The sequence below is a fragment of the Copadichromis virginalis genome, linkage group LG13 (assembly GCF_057382275.1).
Source record: "Copadichromis virginalis isolate Kocher_CV1m ecotype Utaka linkage group LG13, C_Virginalis_male_GT1.1, whole genome shotgun sequence".
NCBI lineage: Eukaryota > Metazoa > Chordata > Actinopteri > Cichliformes > Cichlidae > Copadichromis > Copadichromis virginalis.
The window spans coordinates 26317951-26337530 of NC_140630.1; the positions used below are offsets into that span (position 1 = coordinate 26317951).

Sequence of the window (19580 nt, forward strand, 5' to 3'; positions counted from 1 at the left end):
GATTACATGTTAATATTTTGTTAGTACCCTTATTTCATTGTGTTACATTTCACCCCGGGATATGTTACAACTAACCCAGACTATGGGGTTAATTGTAACATTTCACTCTTTGTGTTTGAGACCATACCATGCAATGGGTAATTGTGCTGCAGAGAAAATAGCTGCACTATTTAATAGCAGAGACATGTAAATACTTTGCATTACATTTTGAATCCACTACCTTAAAAGAGCTTCAATTTACAGACAGAAATGTCAAAAATGTTACAACTATCCCCGGTCTCCCCTACTCATTTAAAATGTCTAGGTTTTAATAAATACAACCGAATCTTACAACCAAAGTGGTCATCTCATGTAAAAATATATAAAAATTCATTATTGTATATAGTAAATATTAAGTCTAATATATGCCCTAATAAGCTATAGTACTTTTTCCTTTGGGAAGGTACCATGTGTGCAGTCTGCAATTCTGTTGCGGAAAGATGTTGAATCTATTTATTTACTGTAGAAAAATAATTGGTTTCTGTGCATTTGTTTTACCCTGGCAATAAATTAAAGTCGATTACGTTGATTAAGCATCATTAGGCGGAGGGTGGGGGGCGGTTCCCTATTTTTGCTGGGAGTTGGCAACTCTGCTAGTTAGGTATATGTAATTATTGATTAGGTTGTTTGATATTTCCGGTAAGTACTGTTTAAAATACCAGAATAGGGAGGATGGTGTAGGTTTAAGTTTATTAGATTGACACATATATACCAACAGGACAGCGTACATCACTGTCACAACAGCATTTGTTTTCATTCAGAGGCTTTATGGCTTTTCCTATAATTCCTGGTGGGCTGTTCTCTAGTCAAAATGCCCGGGCTGATTTTTTTTGTCCCAGTCCAGTCCTGCGTGTTCATCAAAGTCAATCACTGAAAGAAAAAAAAAGTTCACCGTCTCTTTGAATTTGCAGTGATGGTCATTGCTACTCCCCTCCAGTTGGAGGCGCTGTTGGACCAAGAAACAGCGGTGGTTTTCAATGGAACGAGAGGTCAGAGAGACCGTGTTTGACGCTTTTATAAGCTGTAAAAACGTGATGTGTGAGTGTGTGTGCTGTGTGTATATTTCTGTGGAGAGGAGAAAGAGTATAAAAAGACTGGGTCCCGCTGTATTACTCAGGCTGCACTACAGCGTCTATTCACAGGCGCGATCCCACTACTGAGCGGCACGGGGGCTTTGACCTGCTCCGTTTCCGACCTGGGCCGGTGCACCCCTCCTTGGGCGACCTGGTGGTCCCGAGCTCCCCCAGGAGCACCATATCGATACCGAACTTAGTGCGGACACCCGATCGGCATAGTCCGCTGCAGCTCAGAGCTCCTGAGCTCAAACGATCCGCCAGCCTCAGCCTCCCGGTAGCTTGGATTACAGGCGCGCGCCACCGCACCCGGCAAGAGGCGCCCTCGTTTACGCAGACTTTAAGGTTTACACACCTGACGTCATCAGGAAACTGCTGCAGATAGCAGCCAACAGCAGCCGTAAAGGTGCTGCTCAACACACAGTCAACACACAGTTACTCATTTAAAATGTCTAGGTTTTAATAAATACAACCGAATCTTACAACCAAAGTGGTCATCTCATGTAAAAATATATAAAAATTCATTATTGTATATAGTAAATATTAAGTCTAATATATGCCCTAATAAGCTATAGTACTTTTTCCTTTGGGAAGGTACCATGTGTGCAGTCTGCAATTCTGTTGCGGAAAGATGTTGAATCTATTTATTTACTGTAGAAAAATAATTGGTTTCTGTGCATTTGTTTTACCCTGGCAATAAATTAAAGTCGATTACGTTGATTAAGCATCATTAGGCGGAGGGTGGGGGGCGGTTCCCTATTTTTGCTGGGAGTTGGCAACTCTGCTAGTTAGGTATATGTAATTATTGATTAGGTTGTTTGATATTTCCGGTAAGTACTGTTTAAAATACCAGAATAGGGAGGATGGTGTAGGTTTAAGTTTATTAGATTGATACATATATACCAACAGGACAGCGTACATCACTGTCACAACAGCATTTGTTTTCATTCAGAGGCTTTATGGCTTTTCCTGTAATTCCTGGTGGGCTGTTCTCTAGTCAAAATGCCCGGGCTGATTTTTTTTTGTCCCAGTCCAGTCCTGCGTGTTCATCAAAGTCAATCACTGAAAGAAAAAAAAAGTTCACCGTCTCTTTGAATTTGCAGTGATGGTCATTGCTACTCCCCTCCAGTTGGAGGCGCTGTTGGACCAAGAAACAGCGGTGGTTTTCAATGGAACGAGAGGACAGAGAGACCGTGTTTGACGCTTTTATAAGCTGTAAAAACGTGATGTGTGAGTGTGTGTGCTGTGTGTATATTTCTGTGGAGAGGGGAAAGAGTATAAAAAGACTGGGTCCCGCTGTATTACTCAGGCTGCACTACAGCGTCTATTCACAGGCGCGATCCCACTACTGAGCGGCACGGGGGCTTTGACCTGCTCCGTTTCCGACCTGGGCCGGTGCACCCCTCCTTAGGCGACCTGGTGGTCCCGAGCTCCCCCAGGAGCACCATATCGATACCGAACTTAGTGCGGACACCCGATCGGCATAGTCCGCTGCAGCTCAGAGCTCCTGAGCTCAAACGATCCGCCAGCCTCAGCCTCCCGGTAGCTTGGATTACAGGCGCGCGCCACCGCACCCGGCGAGAAAGAGAAGTACTCCTCGGGCTTTTATCTTTCACAAAAGTGACGTCACGAGTAACACAGCGCTATCAAGCGGTGAAAACCGGGTACTGTTATAAAAGGTCTTCCTTTGGTTCTTTTAATTCCTCTTTAGGAACGTTAGTAAGTCGTTCCCTGAAAAAACAAAAGGTTCCCCGGATAGCCAATTAGAAGGATTCATTGAATGTGAAAGACTCCAGGAAATATTATTTCTTTTTTCTTTCTAAATTTCCAGCACTAATAAAACCCCATTGTTTATTCCACATATCTATGTACATGAGCAAATGTCTATGTACTCTGTAATAGGCCAATACTCTGTAATAGGCCAATAAATCATAGTAATTTACTTGGTATTGACATAACTTTTTCCATATAATGTAACCTTCTTTATAAAGTAAAATAAGCTCAAGCCTAGCCTATGAACTGGAAACTGGACTGATTACTTAACACATCTTGATAACTTGGATTAACTCACCAGTAGATAACCACCAGTAAATATGACAGCATTCGGAAACTTTTTTTTTTTATTGTTTAGATTTTAATATATTTCCTCTTCTTTGCTTACAGTCCGCTACATGAATAATAGTCAGTGATACAAATAAAAGAAGGTCACTTGCATTACAAGCATTGGGTTGTCATGCCATCATTTTATTTATGATGAAATGTCTCATAAATACACTCACCAGTCACTCAGTAATGAAAATATCATCACCTAATCACATGGCAGAATCTCAGAGTATTTAGGCATATAAATACTGGATCTGATAGGAAAGCAACACTAACTCAAATAATAACTCATCACAACCAAGGTTTGCAGAAGAACATCCATGAATGCACATTATGTCAAACCTTAAACCAGATAGGCTACAGCAGCAGAAGACCACACCGTGTCCCACTCCTGTCAGCCAAGAACAAGAAACTAAGACACTGCAAAATCTGCCAGATTTGGACAACAAGGGCTTGGAAAAATGTTGCTTGGTCTAATGAGTCGATTTCTGCTAAGACATTTGAATTGTAGGGTTAGAACTTGGTGTAAACAACATGAAAGCATGGGCGGATTGTGGAAGAGACTGTGTCAGCAAGTTCCCTTAAAAGGTTTGTGCTCAAAGCTAAATCTGTGTTACAGAAACTCAGCCTTTGTGTTTTTCATTATAGGAACAAAAAAATTCTGTAGCCTGCTATTTTTAACAGCTACTTTTATAGGTAATCTTAATTTTTTGTTATTATTGTTTATTTTATTTGCGATATTTAACTATATTTATATTAGCTATATTAACTTTAAAGATTTGAAACCTCTGTTCACTTCATATGTTTTGCTACTGAACATTTAAAATATATTTCTTCTGACCGTGCAGTTAAAACAAACTAAACAATAAGTGATTTCATATCTTTACAAAATAACATATTATATTTAGCTATAGACCACATGTTGTGACTTCCTTCTGATAAAGGGTGAACATGCTGTACTAAAGCACAATTGTGGAAAACTTAAGGTTTCAATTCAAAGAATTAGTTTGGTCTCAAACAAAGCTGAAGAAGTCAAAGAATAATACTAATACAAACACAATACATTACAGCAAACAATAATATCACGCACAATCATGCCTCCACTGTATGTTACTGATAGAGATACATATATATGTATTCCATCTCACTGCCCAATAGACTGCCTGTAGGCTTCATATAAGTCTATTGGGCGGTGAGATGGAACTCGTCTCACTCAAATGCCGCCAGATCAAAAAGTATACATCTGGTAGACATTGAGGAAGACATTGTTAGAAAAAAGACAAATTTTTATATGATTCAGTGGTAAAATGATGGCTGAAGTAACATTTTTCTGGCTCTCTTTTCCCATTCACCTGAATGAGGAGCTATTAGTGAGGACACATTAAATAATTCAAACATGACAGAAATAAAATGAGGAAGCAATTTGGTGCCAGAATATGTGTCTCTACAACAAACTGTAGGGAAGGTACACACCACGGAAGAAAAATAATATTAATAATAAAGAATTTAGCCAAACGTAACATACACCTGACAGTTAGCTTTGCAACAGTCCCACCAATTATTAGGCAAGAGTAAACACAGTGAGACAGTTACTGATGTCACAGCTGCACAACAACTAAACATACTCTATAAAAGCTGGCATTACAATAAAATGGTCCCAAGTCTAGCAACACTTGGACAACATGAAAGTTTTAATATATTCAGATTTCATAATTTCGGAATTTCCGCAGCAGATTAGATGGAGAGTCACCAGCCCAGCGGAAGCGTCGATGGCAGAAATCACCTGCAGCAATGATAAGAAAAAGTCACTTCACTTCCCTTTATGCAGTTCAGTACTTTTTAAACAGCTACTGTTTACTCTAGAAGAAATTCACATGAGGAACAGTTCAGATCCTTCACTGAGTACTCAAGCCTGTTGTGTACTCGGCTTGAGTATCCGGTAAGCTGTACTGATGCTCGTGGAGGAAAGTCTATAATCATAGCTGTGTTTCAGCTATAGTAATACTGACTTGCAAGTGTTTATCTCAGAGGTTATGACTGACTTCTAACTTTAAAAATTAGTTTCAGAACAAAGTCCTTACAGTGCTCTTTAGCGGCAAATATTTGAAACATTTTGTGGCAGTATTATAAAGGAAAAAGGAATCCACAGCGAGCTTCTGTAGAATCTCAGGAAAACTGCATCAGTCCTCAGGGCTACAGGAAAGTGTCAGCCCTGAACACTGAAGCTAAAAACTAGCTAAGAGGAAACTACTAACATGGTCTCACAGCCAAGTTGTGAATAATTGCTGAACCTGAAATTATAACCAAAATAAAATGAAATCAGTGCTTTAAAGTGGTAGCTTTGAAGTGCAAAGTGCAAAACCTCACAAAACATTGGGTGGGCGTGCAGCCCCTCTTTAATATGAGCACTAAAGAGCTCCTACTTTTATATTCCATCAGCTTAATATAAGAGCAGAGAAGCTCTTGAGCAGCTGTTCTGAATATCCATTGCCTCTCTGCAATGAAATTAGATTGAAAATACACCAAATCATGTCTATCATACTGGTATCAATTAAACTTTTCTCATGTCTGACTTTCAAAAATAAGGATCCTATGGCACTGACCACTTCCTTACTTGTATTTTGTGTGTTGTTATGTATTGCTCTCCAGCAACATCTTGCTTTAAAGAATTGGAATAAATTTCAGTTACCCGAGTATGCCGTGCTTTCACACGAAGATTTCCCCGTTTCCTGCTGCTCACAGTGAAAGCTCTCTGCTTGTGACGTGATGGGGTCTTCTGGTTTGGAGCCCTCCAACATTGGTTCCTTCTTATTTCTCACAGCCCAGTGCATTGACTGTAAACAAATTAGCAGGCTTTTTAAGTGTCAATGGTTGCACAGTGTTTTTAAGAATCTAAAGAGAGGACATTACGTACAGTTTTCACTGAGTCGTTCAAGGCCTGCCAGTCATGGAATGGGATCGTAACTCCGCTTCTTTTCCAAAGATCATAGTTTTTCCTTTTGGTTTCATCGCATAAAACCTCTTTGGCTTCCTGCAGCTTCTGGAAATCTGCCACTTTCACAACAGAAAAAACGGTTTTAATATAAAATTTAGAATTTAATAAAGCAATTTACTGTATACAGCTGTAAGCATCCGCTCTATTAGCATTATTTGCTTTGAAGTTAAGACATCAGAAACAGACATTAACTATGTAAGAAAAGTGTGAATGAAGAGGTAATGAAGGGGTAATAGCACACTTTGTAATACTTTATTGCTTCGGGCTATGAAAAAAAGGTTATATGAAATATGACTCACACACAATTAGTGGTGTGTGTGCATTACCTGCTCTTGGGCTGTCGAGGTGTTTGTCTGGATGACATGCCAAGGCTCGAATCTTGTATTCATTGAGAATCTGTTCAGTCTGCAAGAGAACAAAACAAAACTAACCTCATAGTCTGATGTGATCTAATCAATAAGATCTATGTTATCTTGACCGTGTTATTGACTATTTGAGACCCTCAGCTCTGCCAGTCTATGAGTGTTGCTGATTGCTGAGTAATATATTGAGTGAAAATTGGCGATCACAAGACCACGGTGGATATGTGTGTTGATGTTGATAATCAAAGATTTGTTTTAGTAAGATACATTAAAAAAATCACACTGATTGCATATCTAATCTAGTTATACACAAATGAATTTAAATGCTGGCTGGCAGACACTGGATGACGCACGACTAGTTTCACATCAACAGGTCTCTGTTGGTTCAGCCTAATCTGAGGCACACATACATTTTTATTTTCACATTTTTTGACTCAGCAGCGTATAGGCTATTGACCCAAATAATTACTGACTTATAGATCGAGACTATATCCGTTCAGCAACCCAGGAAATAGTCTGAGCCTTAAACCCACTGACGAGAACTTACCGATGACAGTTCATCACATCCCAGTAACCCGTAGTAATCCTCCAAATCCTCAGGTTTACAGCTCAAAACAGCCTCCATAAAAATCTGTCGGAGAAGCACGTATGGCTTCTTTTAACGGACCACAAATGCTGCTGAACGTGATCACAGCTGATCAGTTAAAGGGTTGCCAAAGGGTCCCCCCTCTCACTCACTTACTATAACCAACTAGCTAACTACTAACTGTTAGCAAAGTTCGTCTTAGTATGGTTTTGTCAGCTAGCGTTAGATTTCAGGGATTATTAAACTGTTAAAATTGTCAAGGGAGATCTCTCCTGAGTTGTTGGGAGAGCCCAGCTGCCCCTTTTTACCGTATGACGTACGATGCATTCAAGGGTCTTGATAATGGTCCTGCTTACTAGAAAATTCATTTATTCATCTGGCTAAGAAACAAAGGCAATGGTAGCTTTAGGAAATTAAAAATGTTATATTTTTATGTAGTAAAACTAAATTTCTTTCACATACTTAAGGCTTGTGTGGCAACGAAAAAAGAAAATGACAGATTTGTAACTGGGGCATTAATTAAGCTTTCAACGGCTGCACGTCAATATAAAATCGTTTATATTTACGCGAAACACATCACCGAAAGGCTTGAAAGATTCGTGAGGGCTAACCTATGATTAGAAATCATCCGACAGCACTTGAAGGCAACAATATTTGTTATGGTATAATGTCAGCGACGTAGAGGGGGGCGTTTCGCTCGTGACTACTGGTGGAGAACGAGTCACGTGTGCTATGCAAATGAGCCAGCTGTCCGAGAGGAAGGCTCCTGCTCAGCGGCTCTGTGGGCTGAAGATGGCGGACGGAGAGAACAGTCTCAAAACGGCCCTTTCGGGCGCCTCCGATACGGGGGAACCTCCGGCTAAGATTTCGAAAATCAGTCCAGGAACTAACTATGGACTAAAAGCCGTCGAAGCGGACCAGTTCTCGTGCGTCTCCGCGGCAACTGAGAGCTGGGAGGCGGCGTTGAATTGTGCGCAGCCCGCGGAGAAGGAAGCTAAGCCGGTGATGGCGGTAGAACAGGCCCCGGCAGCGCTAGGCGGAGACAACAATGGACTGGAAGTATTGCTCTCCGACCCTCACAAGCCAGTTGGGAAACTGGACGACACCACTGTCTTTGGCGCAACCGAGGACAGTCCAGGTATAAAAAGAGAAAAACTTTGAGTATTTAAGTGACTTACAGTGAGAAAAATTCTCTTTGCCAACTTAACCGGTGAGCTAACTGGCTCCATGTGAAACAGTTAACTTTGCTAATGTTAAATACAGTAATGCTGTGTGGGTGTCGAGAACTGTGTACTCCTGAAAACGGGAACTTTTCCACTAAATTATATTTCGCTAAACGGAAGTAGAACTCTATCAGTGATCCTGCCAGCACAAATTTGTCCATTTAACTTTTTCATAACCACGCAAAACTTTGAGAGCAACTTAGCGTTTGTTAGCCGGTTGAAAGTTGACTTTGAGAGACTGCGTTCACCGATTTACTTTTGTAACGGGTCGTAGCAGTTATTAAAGAGAGTCGCGACTTATATCTAGTCTTATTTAGTTAATTTTATCCATGTCTGTACTTAGATTTTCTTGGGCACGATGATCTTCCCTCTAACGGTTTGGCTGTCACTCCGGAGCACATCACTGAAGACGATGACAGGTCCTCACATGCAAGCTCCAGCGACTGGACTCCTCAACCGCAAATAGGTAACTAAGATAATCAGATCATTAATAAACTACAATATCTTAGATTACGCCACTTATAATATGTATTTAGTGTGTATGTATATATTTAAACCACATAATAATTGTTTGCATTGTACAAGTATGTGTGTACAATTTTTGAAATCCAGCCATACTGAGATGTTATGTTCTTGCTCGCAGGTTCCTACAGTTTCATCCAGCAGCACATTAGAGAGACAGATCCAAGGGCCATCCTGAGGGATTTGCTGCCCGAGACTGTACTCCCACCAGATTTAGATGACATGACATTGTGGCAGATCATCATCAACATCTCAGAGCCTCCAAAAAGAAAGAAGCGGAAAGATATTAATACCTTAGAAGATGTAGTCAGGCTACTACATGAAAGTAAAAGGATACTAGTGCTGACTGGTGCTGGGGTATGCATTTTTTACTTTATCATGTAGCTCTACTGTGTAAATTCGATTTTCAGTACTAGTGTTCATTGCATTTCCTTATTATTTTTATTTTATTTGTTGTAGGTTTCAGTTTCATGTGGAATACCAGACTTCCGCTCCAGAGATGGAATTTATGCACGGCTTGCTGTAGATTTTCCAGATCTTCCAGATCCTCAAGCTATGTTTGACATTGAGTACTTCAGACGGGACCCTAGACCGTTTTTTAAGTTTGCTAAGGTTGGTTTTACATGAACAATAGAATAACAATTTGAATGCTCTCTAACAAAGAATTATTAATCTTAATCCAAACCATAAATCTCTTCATGTAGACCATTGCAAGGTCTACATGACTAGTGGATTGTGCACTTTCATTCTGTGAAAGGGTCATTTTGAAAGGGAAACTACTTAAATGTAAGCCGCTTATGAGTTCCTGTTAAATTTTGTAATGTTGCCCCACACCCCCATGTTTACACCAACTTTTAAATGGAGAATCAGAACCTGTTTTTTAAGTTAACTTAAAACATAACATAATGTTCAGTTAAATTTGACCCATTTTGACATTTGGCAACAGTTAAGAAAAAAAAAACCACATACAGGGAGTGCAGAATTTTTAGGCAAGTTGTATTTTTGAGGAATAATTTTATTATTGAACAACAACCATGTTCTCAATGAACCCAAAAAACTCATTAATATCAAAGCTGAATGTTTTTGGAAGTAGTCTTTAGTTTGTTTTTAGTTTTAGCTATTTTAGGGGGATATCTGTGTGTGCAGGTGACTATTACTGTGCATAATTATTAGGCAATTTAACAAAAAACAAATATATACCCATTTCAATTATTTATTTTCACCAGTGAAACCAATATAACATCTCCACATTCACAAATATACATTTCTGACATTCAAAAACAAAACAAAAACAAATCAGCGACCAACATAGCCACCTTTCTTTGCAAGGACACTCAAAAGCCTGCCATCCATGGATTCTGTCAGTGTTTTGATCTGTTCACCATCAACATTGCGTGCAGCAGCAACCACAGCCTCCCAGACACTGTTCAGAGAGGTGTACTGTTTTCCCTCCTTGTAAATCTCACATTTGATGATGGACCACAGGTTCTCAATGGGGTTCAGATCAGGTGAACGAGGTGGCCATGTCATTAGTTTTTCTTCTTTTATACCCTTTCTTGCCAGCCACGCTGTGGAGTACTTGGGCGCGTGTGATGGAGCATTGTCCTGCATGAAAATCATGTTTTTCTTGAAGGATGCAGACTTCTTCCTGTACCACTGCTTGAAGAAGGGGTCTTCCAGAAACTGGCAGTAGGACTGGGAGTTGAGCTTGACTCCATCCTCAACCCGAAAAGGCCCCACAAGCTCATCTTTGATGATACCAGCCCAAACCAGTACTCCACCTCCACCTTGCTGGCGTCTGAGTCGGACTGGAGCTCTCTGCCCTTTACCAATCCAGCCACGGGCCCATCCATCTGGCCCATCAAGACTCACTCTCATTTCATCAGTCCATAAAACCTTAGAAAAACCAGTCTTGAGATATTTCTTGGCCCAGTCTTGACGTTTCAGCTTGTGTGTCTTGTTCAGTGGTGGTCGTCTTTCAGCCTTTCTTACCTTGGCCATGTCTCTGAGTATTGCACACCTTGTGCTTTTGGGCACTCCAGTGATGTTGCAGCTCTGAAATATGGCCATACTGGTGGCAAGTGGCATCTTGGCAGCTGCACGCTTGACTTTTCTCAGTTCATGGGCAGTTATTTTGCGCCTTGGTTTTTCCACACGCTTCTTGCGACTCTGTTGACTATTTTGAATGAAACGCTTGATTGTTCGATGATCACGCTTCAGAAGCTTTGCAATTTTGAGACTGCTGCATCCCTCTGCAAGATATCTCACTATTTTTGACTTTTCTGAGCCTGTCAAGTCCTTCTTTTGACCCATTTTGCCAAAGGAAAGGACGTTGCCTAATAATTATGCACACCTGATATAGGGTGTTGATGTCATTAGACCACACCCCTTCTCATTACAGAGATGCACATCACCTAATATGCTTAATTGGTAGTAGGCTTTCAAGCCTATACAGCTTGGAGTAAGACAACATGCATGAAGAGGATGATGTGGACAAAATACTCATTTGCCTAATAATTCTGCACTCCCTGTATGTCTTTTAGCTTGAAATTGTTTAATTTTCCTAAAGTAACTTAAAATTTTATCACAAGAACTGTTTGTGTTCCCACCAGATTTGATCAGGCCCCTGCAGGGACGGGAAATTTAAAGGATCGTGGGGAATTCTCCAAACAGTGAAATAGTAAAAGAACACAGGAGTGATCAAATAAGATCCACAAAATAACAGAGGCTATACAGAAGTCAGAGGGTCCCTTATCATAGACACAATATCTGTAATAGGGTGGGAAGGTGGTCCATATACAGTAGTATATTGTGGTACAGTGGGTAGCACTGTTGCCTCACAGCAATACTTTTCCTGGTTGAAAAAATTGCTTAAAGTTCAATAGCTGTGTGGGTGTGTCTTGTAAACTTACACAGCATTTAATGTTTTTATCTTCTCTCTTAAGCACATTGTGTTTACATATTAATAAATATGCTACATGAATAAAATTGCAATTAAGTACTCCGAATAAAGTACTGTATGTATTTGCTAATAGAGATTAAAACAGATCTCATAAGATGGGTTGGGTCATAACATTACAAAAGGACCTGAGCTGCCATTTCAGTGAGTGTGAGAAACTGATGTGGAAGTCCCACACATGCCAGGTTTCCTAGCACTGCTTTGAATGCACAGACTAGTTTGCATTAAGCATTTTGTATATATATTGTGTTCTAAGTCAGTTAATACTGCACTCTGAAAAAGGTTTAAAAAAAGGTTTTAAAGATTGATCACTGATTTATTATTATCAAATATATTCAAACCATGCTATGAGGCATGAAATATAAACAGTTATTAAGTGTTTAAATATGGTCCAGAAAAGCCATGGTGGGGGCATATGACTATAGCAATGTTTGCATTTTCTTCACAAGTACTGAATGCATAATTTTATATTACAGGAGATCTACCCTGGGCAGTTTGAACCTTCTCCCTGTCATAGATTTATATCTATGCTAGATAAGCAAAGAAAGCTGCTGCGCAATTATACGCAAAACATTGATACACTGGAACAAGTGGCTGGGGTTCAGCGGATTATCCAGTGTCACGGTGAGTGGTGCATGTGATTGATCCCTCTTGCTTATTTCGTTATTTGTTTTTTTTATAGTTCTTCCCCAGTAATTCAATGTCAATTATATTTTAGGGTCATTTGCAACTGCATCCTGTCTCGTCTGTAAGCACAAAGTGGACTGTGAGGCTATAAGGGAAGACATCTTTAACCAGGTATGTGTTCACTGCAATCTAATCCAGGATACCACTTTTTTGCAGACACTGTTGGATGTTGCACCATCACCAAGGCCAATAATGCAGATACAGATTGCATGTAGAAACATCGTGTGAAAAACCTCTTTAATAAGTATAAGGATTTATCTGTATATATTTGCTGTTAGGGGTCTCAAATATCTACGTAATTACTTGTAAACAAGGGAAACCACATGGACATCAAAAGCTGATAATACCCTTTTTAGTTTTACCTCCCAAACAACCCATAACATAGCTGACTGTTTAAAATATTCCAGAAAGATTGCCTTGTTATTGCTGTGAGTGATTGCCCACCCCATAAAATTTGGATGGTGTTTAGTGGCGCTGTAGTAAATAAATAATACATTAAATTCATCCATCAGGTTGTCCCTCATTGTCCACGGTGTCCAGATATCCCTCTGGCAATCATGAAACCAGACATTGTCTTCTTTGGAGAGAACCTTCCAGAAATGTTTCACAGAGCCATGAAACAGGATAAAGATGAGGTGGATCTCTTGATCGTCATTGGCTCTTCGCTTAAAGTCCGACCGGTTGCCCTCATCCCAAGTATGTTTTATCGAAACGGATTCACTTTTAGTGTCTGTAACATTAAACATACTAACCGATATGTTTCTGTATGCTTTGCATGTCATTCAAACACCGAATATTTGTTTTTCCTCTCTATCCAGACTCCATTCCTCATGAAGTGCCTCAGGTCCTGATCAATCGGGAGCAGCTGCCTCATCTGAACTTTGACGTGGAGCTACTCGGGGACTGTGACGTCATTATCAACGAGCTCTGTCATCGATTGGGTGGAGACTTTGAGCAGCTCTGCTACAACACTGTAAGATTAACTGAGATCACAGAGAAACCCCCTCGGTTACCAGAACAGCCACCAAGCGAGGCCTTGTCTGCTTCGAGTGATGCGACTCAGGAGGAGCAGAAGCGGCACACTACAGACTCTGTAAATATGCCTTCGGAGGAGACAGAAAGTCTGAATGTCACAGAGACTGCTGATAATAATGTTACACCTCTAGAGCCTTGTCCAAATGCTCAGTGTCCAACGGAGAGCACTGAATCTCCAGAGAAAGCAGCAGAAGGTGCGCCAAAAGAGGAGGCACCCGAACGAAAGAGTCAAACCTCCAACCTTGAATTTCGTAGACGTTGCTGGATGAGTCGAGTTAACAGAACTCCAATCAGCAAACGCCTTGAGGGTAAGATTTAGACCACGGTAAACAAGCAAAGCTGCTTTAATGTAACAAATAAATTGATTTTGGATGTGTGACAAAATCGTGCAAAGACATGTTGTGTGTCCCTTTGCTCAGCAGTTTTTTTTTTTTTCTCCCTCCATACAACTGTCATAAACAATGAACAGATCCCAGATAGGTGTGCAAAGCTCACTGATCCTCTTTTGTTTTCCACAGCAGGCCAATACCTGTTTCAACCACCAAATCACTATATCTTCCACGGGGCAGAGGTTTATTCTGACTCTGAAGATGAGACGTCGAGCTCCTGCGGGAGTGACAGCGAGGACTCTGAATGCTGTGCTGAAGGGGAGGAAGACGACAGCGAGCCGGAGGATGCCGACGTAGTACCAGCAGTGGATGGAGAAACATGCCTCAAAGACATAGTACAGCACACTGTAGCCACTGAGGCCACGTCAAGTGTGCAGACAGACAATAATTCTGAAAAGACTGAGAGTACCACACACCTTTAAATGTAAATTACCCAGTCAACAAAGCACTAATTGTCTTTTTATAGATATATATAAATATATACATATAAGTTTCATATATTTTTGACTCTTCATCCTTAATATTCAGGGTTTCCTCCAGAAATGTTGTTAGACCCAGTGGTCAAAGGAGATTTATTCTGTTTGGTAGCAAATAATCCAGTCTTTCTCGCTTTTCAAACCATAAGTAGGTAGTAAATAATAGGCTGTATGAGTGGAAGAGCATTAAATTAGACGAAAAAGTCTTGGCTGTTAGCTACACAAATCAAAAAAAGAGTATTAGTTTATCACAGTTCACCTGTTCATTTTTTACTTTCAGGATTCCCTGTTATAACTCTTCTGAGTGTGTGTATTTGTGGGCTAACAAACTGAACAGCTGTAGCTGCTCTTTCATAGATTGAAAGTAAATGTAAATACATTCAAACATGTTTAGTGTTCAGCGGGCCTCTGGGCTGTCAGTATTCTGGTGGAAACCCTGCTCTCGTTTTTCATAAAGTTGAAGTTGTGTGGCAACTTTGTGTGAATATGCAGCAGGTTTTTTTTCCCTCTTCTTTCTTTCTCTGCCCTGTTTGGTCACATGCACATGTGTCTGAAACTACACACTGTATACTACTTACTAAATAGAGTACTGTGGGGGGTTTTTTTCTTATGTTTACTTTCCATGTTCTTTTCTGATTTTGCATTCACATTTTCAGAAATTGAATTATTACTTTAATTTAGATTAAGCTTTAATTTCTACATTGCAGTGACTACAGGCAAATGTTCCAAATGTTATTTTCGGTCCATACAACGACATCACCTGTGGTCTAATAATACTTTTTAGAGCTGGTTCATGCTACCATTAGAAACATCAGTTTGTAAGCCAGCAGCTGATAAATGGTGGGTACTATGAGTTTCAGACACATACATAAATCTTCTGATGGTTTACTTGAACGCACTAACTGCAATATAGAAAGTTCAGTTCTGCCTTTTCATAAGGGTCATTGGTGGAAAAGTGACAGTACTCTTTAATTTTAGACCAAAGAACACTTTATCAACACTCTCCTTCATTGTCATAAGCTTTGTATGTTTAATCTGTCATTTAAAATTTGGGAAAAAATATATAACTATCGACAAGGTGTTCCTTCTGACATGTGGCAGCTACTTTTTATGGTCAAGCCTCTTATTTTTATACTCTGATGTGAGACATACTCATCAAAGGGTAGATGATGGTTTTTATCTGTACAAAGGTATACTGAGTTGTAATAATAAGCCTTAGGAATATATTCACATTGAAAATGGCACTTTTTGTCCTCCTTATAAACCTGGTTTTGTTGCCTGTGTCACTTTTCATTGAGCATTAAGGAGTCTGCTGCCTGCAAAGTGTTGGTATATAGACATAATTGAGCCACTGTGTTGGATACATGTCTACACCAACATAATTCACATGCCATTGACAAGGTAATGTTTTGTTTACGTTTTAAGAAGGAACATTTTTACATCATTCTAGTTGTTATTTCTCATGGAGTTCTCAGTAAAAAATATAGGAAAGAAAAATTTTCTGACCTCTCATTTCTATTATTGCAAACGCATCTGATTGGTGTCAATATCAGTATCGTCAGACATTAACACAGCGCCACCTAGTGTTTCATCCGGCTAGTTCCTGAGTCACGTGAGCTCTTGAAGTTTGGTGAGACGGTGGGGTCCAATTTCAACATCAAATTTGGTGGACCGCATCGGGGGCTTGCGCATGCGTATTATGGTACCTAGTTTTAAATGTGTTTTATTAAGCATTTTAGTTGTCACTCGGCTTATCACATTGTTTAGCTAGCCGCAAATTCACGTATAGAAAGCCAAGGAACATTATATAGCCCTAAAACCTCGGAACTACATTTCCCAACATCCTTTCAGCTGCCCTGTAATACGGCGTGTCGTAAAACTTAAAAGGAAAACGGTGATGGACTCCGCCGGAGACGCCTGACAGTTTTTGTCTTCATCTTTAATTGTTGTCTGAAATGTTCATCTAGCGACGCAGTGCTTCGGTTCACCGGACCAGTGAAAATGGAGGCTATGGAAGATGACAGTTTGGACGTAAAAGACGACCATAACCACAACTACCGCGCGAGCGGCAGTAATAAAGTCCGCACGTATCTTAGCAGCCAGCTGTCGGAGATATCGACGGTCCCGCAGCCCGTCTGTGCGACGGTGCCGGTTGGAGAAGCGGGTACTCGACAAGGGAAACTGTGGTCCGGTGCAACCGGCGGGTCAAAGTTCATGGACTCGGATACAGGCAGCGAGAGCAGCGAAGTCAGCGAGACTGACAGCACCGCTCCGGGAGCTGCTTCCGAGGGAAAATTCGCCCTCGACTCGACTTCCAAGTTCCGTAAGTTCACTCGAAGCAGGGCCCGAGAGCTCACGGTCTCAACGCAGCTCGGCCTCCGATTATGTTAGTAATGTATGTGGAGAGTGATGCTTTTGGCTTCTGTTCGGTCTGACATGAAGGCTTAATTCAGCTCCCCTCTCTTCACACAGTTCTGAATGCAATGGCAGTGGAGGACTACCGGAAAAACCACTGGCCAAACCTGGAAAAGGCAGTTGACCGTCTGCTGATTCAGAATCCCACAGACCACATCTCGGTTTCTTATGCACAGATATACAGGTGAGACAGCACAAGTAAAGGGATGTTGAATAAACACCCCTCTGAACTAGACCCCCCCCTCAGATTATGATTTCTGTTGCCATAAGAAGCGCCATATATATATATTACCATGTGATTAACTGAGAATTTTAATATAACCTCAAATGCCTGTCTTTTGTTTTCCTAGTTATGTCTACAAGTGTGTTTGTCAGCAGCACTCTGAGCTGCTCTACAATGATCTGACATCAAAAATAACAGGTCACCTGCAGCAGGTTTCCGCCCATCTACAAGTAAGCAAACCCAAATGCAAGATGTAATCGTACAGCACATGCAGAAACTAAAAAACTAACTCTTTTTGCAATGTTTTGCAGGCTAGCCCACTCGAGAACTTCATTGAAAATTTCAACATTGCACTGACACAATATATAGCTTCTCTTCAGTGTATAGTCCCCGTCTTTATGTACTTGGTAGGTACCACTTATCAGCTTTTTCCCCCCCCTTTTTAATCAAATATTTGGCAAATCCCATGCAGGGAAGTGTAGTTTTGTGTTAGTTTGTTACTTAAATTTATGTTTGCACACGCTTCTCTTTTCAGAACAAGTTCTACATTGAGTCCAAACTGAACCGAGACCTCAGAGAGGATCTGATGAAGCTGTTCGCTGATCACGTCGCAGAAAAACACGTGAACACACTGATGCGTGAGTGTACCGCTTCATCTCATGCGCTTTGCTCTGATTAATCACGATGTGATGCAAAGTCACAAAAAGGGGAAATTAAATAAATAAAAATCCTCCCTTTGGTCAAGTCAGTTGACACCATCTTGTCCATTGTGCTCGTTCTTTTCAGCTCTGCTCATTAAAGCTCGGTCCATGCCCTTTGAAGTGCAACCCTCAACAATGGCTAGTGTGGTTAAGGGCCTCTACAGCCTCCGACCAGGTGATTTTAGATAAATTATTTATCTCACACTCCTCTTATTCACAGAATTTTTTTTTTTTTATTAATTAATTAATTTTTGATTTTGGTTTCCTCTCTCAGAGTGGGCCCAGCTCGCCCCAGATCTCTTCTCCGGGTTTATCCCCCAGATTAACCCTCCTGCTGTAGAGTCTCTGCTGCAAGACTACGCTGCTCATGACCAGAAACTACAGATGGAGCTCTCCATGAATGGATTCCCACGGTCAGTTTTCCAGAGTCTTTAGCATCAAATGAAGACTGAGTCACATCTGCTTTAACTTGGGTCTTGTGCTTGTTTTCCAGAGGTGACCAGTCTCGCAAACGGGCCAGCGAGGACTCGTGATGGCCGGCGTCACTGGATTTGCTGCAGAACTAATACTGTGCCTCTTAAGTCTTTATCACAAGTTGTCTCCCTGGACTAGGTACAACGCTAACAGTGCGTCATCCCTTTTTAACTCGAGGTCACGAAACACTGTGAATAACAAAGACAGCATGATGGGTTGTTGAGCAGAAGGATTTAAAAAAAGGAAAAAGTGGCTCACAGACTTCCATTTTGGTGCTTTCCTTCTGATTTCTTCATCTTCCGCTCATCTGAAGAGTGCCTTCATGGTGTCCGTCTGACTGAATATCATGATGAAGCTGACGATCCATTCCTAACCTTTAACATGGAAGTGTCTTGTGTTGTCTTTGATATACGGGGCTAATTAAGACTCTATTGCTGCTGCTAATAATATTGTTTGTGTGTTAATATCATAAATCCCTTGGTGTCGCCCACATATTGTGTATCTCAGTGGCTACAGTCAACACAAATGAGTGTGGAAAGAAGTGGGAGCTAGGTCGCTCAGCTTAGCTATGACTCTCTTCTTCCTGTTGCTTAAAATGTCTTATCATGCTCAGTCATCCAGGTAAGTAATTCCCAAAAAGTTGATTCTGTTCATCTGGATATAGCGTTTTCAGTGGGAGAAACATTTTTTCGTCACTTATCCCAAGTGACTTCTTCAGTCTCAGCTGAGTGCAGGTTTCCCCAACCAAAGACCATGGTTTTTGATCAGTTGTTGTTGGTCAGCTGAGACTGAAGAAGTCACCGATTGACGAAAATGTTTCTCCCACTGAAAACGCTACATCCAGATGTAGGGGTTATTGCTGTTGCCTTTACTGTTTGGGTAAGCCAGGTTGTATTTTCCAGTTTTGCCAAAGAGGATAACTGTTCTTTTGTTTTTTCTTTAAACACAATGTGTTGGGTTCCAGTTTATGTTCTCAATGTTGTATGCTGTCTGAGTCACTGAGCCATTTAATTTTATTCTTTACTAATAAGTTAAAGCTTTGGTTCACCCACTGGTTTACCCTCAAGTCATTCTGCCTTTAATGACAACTTGTTTGTTTAAGCCTTGCACGTAGGAGGAGGAGGTTGCCGTATACAGGAAGTAACACTGAGTGCCATACAGTTAAAAGGACCACATAATACCATTTGAGGATTTCCTGATTTTATTTTATTTTTACATTTTTATTTATTTTATGTAACCTCACCTTGCCTAAATTTCCCCCTAAATTGCCACCTCCATGTTTGTATTCTTGGACCCAACCAGAGTGGCTCTGCATGAT

General features: G+C 40.7%; 3 protein-coding genes and 2 non-coding genes across 5 annotated transcripts; 2 read left to right on the top strand and 3 right to left on the bottom strand.

Annotated features, from left to right (window-relative positions):
- Positions 1–1127: 1127 nt before the first annotated feature.
- On the bottom strand, positions 1128–1426 carry LOC146695811 (signal recognition particle RNA). Its single transcript, XR_014923665.1, has one exon.
- Positions 1427–2392: 966 nt separating this feature from the next.
- LOC146695812 (signal recognition particle RNA) lies at positions 2393–2691 on the bottom strand. Its single transcript, XR_014923663.1, has one exon.
- Positions 2692–3335: 644 nt separating this feature from the next.
- On the bottom strand, positions 3336–7811 carry dnajc12 (DnaJ (Hsp40) homolog, subfamily C, member 12). Its single transcript, XM_085478242.1, has 5 exons — positions 7120–7811; positions 6537–6615; positions 6130–6269; positions 5905–6049; positions 3336–4998 (listed from the first exon to the last, which is right to left on the bottom strand). Exons 1-5 carry the CDS (start codon positions 7195–7197, stop codon positions 4916–4918), a joined length of 525 nt encoding a protein of 174 aa, XP_085334368.1. The 5' UTR covers positions 7198–7811; the 3' UTR covers positions 3336–4915.
- A 51-nt stretch (positions 7812–7862) lies between these two features.
- sirt1 (sirtuin 1) lies at positions 7863–15732 on the top strand. The gene is made up of 9 exons (XM_085478241.1): positions 7863–8296; positions 8725–8847; positions 9025–9260; positions 9363–9515; positions 12339–12486; positions 12581–12660; positions 13062–13245; positions 13368–13892; positions 14103–15732. Exons 1-9 carry the CDS (start codon positions 7891–7893, stop codon positions 14393–14395), a joined length of 2148 nt encoding a protein of 715 aa, XP_085334367.1. The 5' UTR covers positions 7863–7890; the 3' UTR covers positions 14396–15732.
- A 472-nt stretch (positions 15733–16204) lies between these two features.
- Positions 16205–19313, top strand: cacul1 (CDK2 associated cullin domain 1). Its single transcript, XM_085478246.1, has 8 exons — positions 16205–16772; positions 16922–17048; positions 17215–17317; positions 17399–17494; positions 17623–17725; positions 17874–17963; positions 18063–18201; positions 18282–19313. The coding sequence occupies exons 1-8, from the start codon at positions 16451–16453 to the stop codon at positions 18319–18321; spliced, it is 1020 nt and encodes a 339-aa protein (XP_085334372.1). The 5' UTR covers positions 16205–16450; the 3' UTR covers positions 18322–19313.
- Positions 19314–19580: the final 267 nt, after the last annotated feature.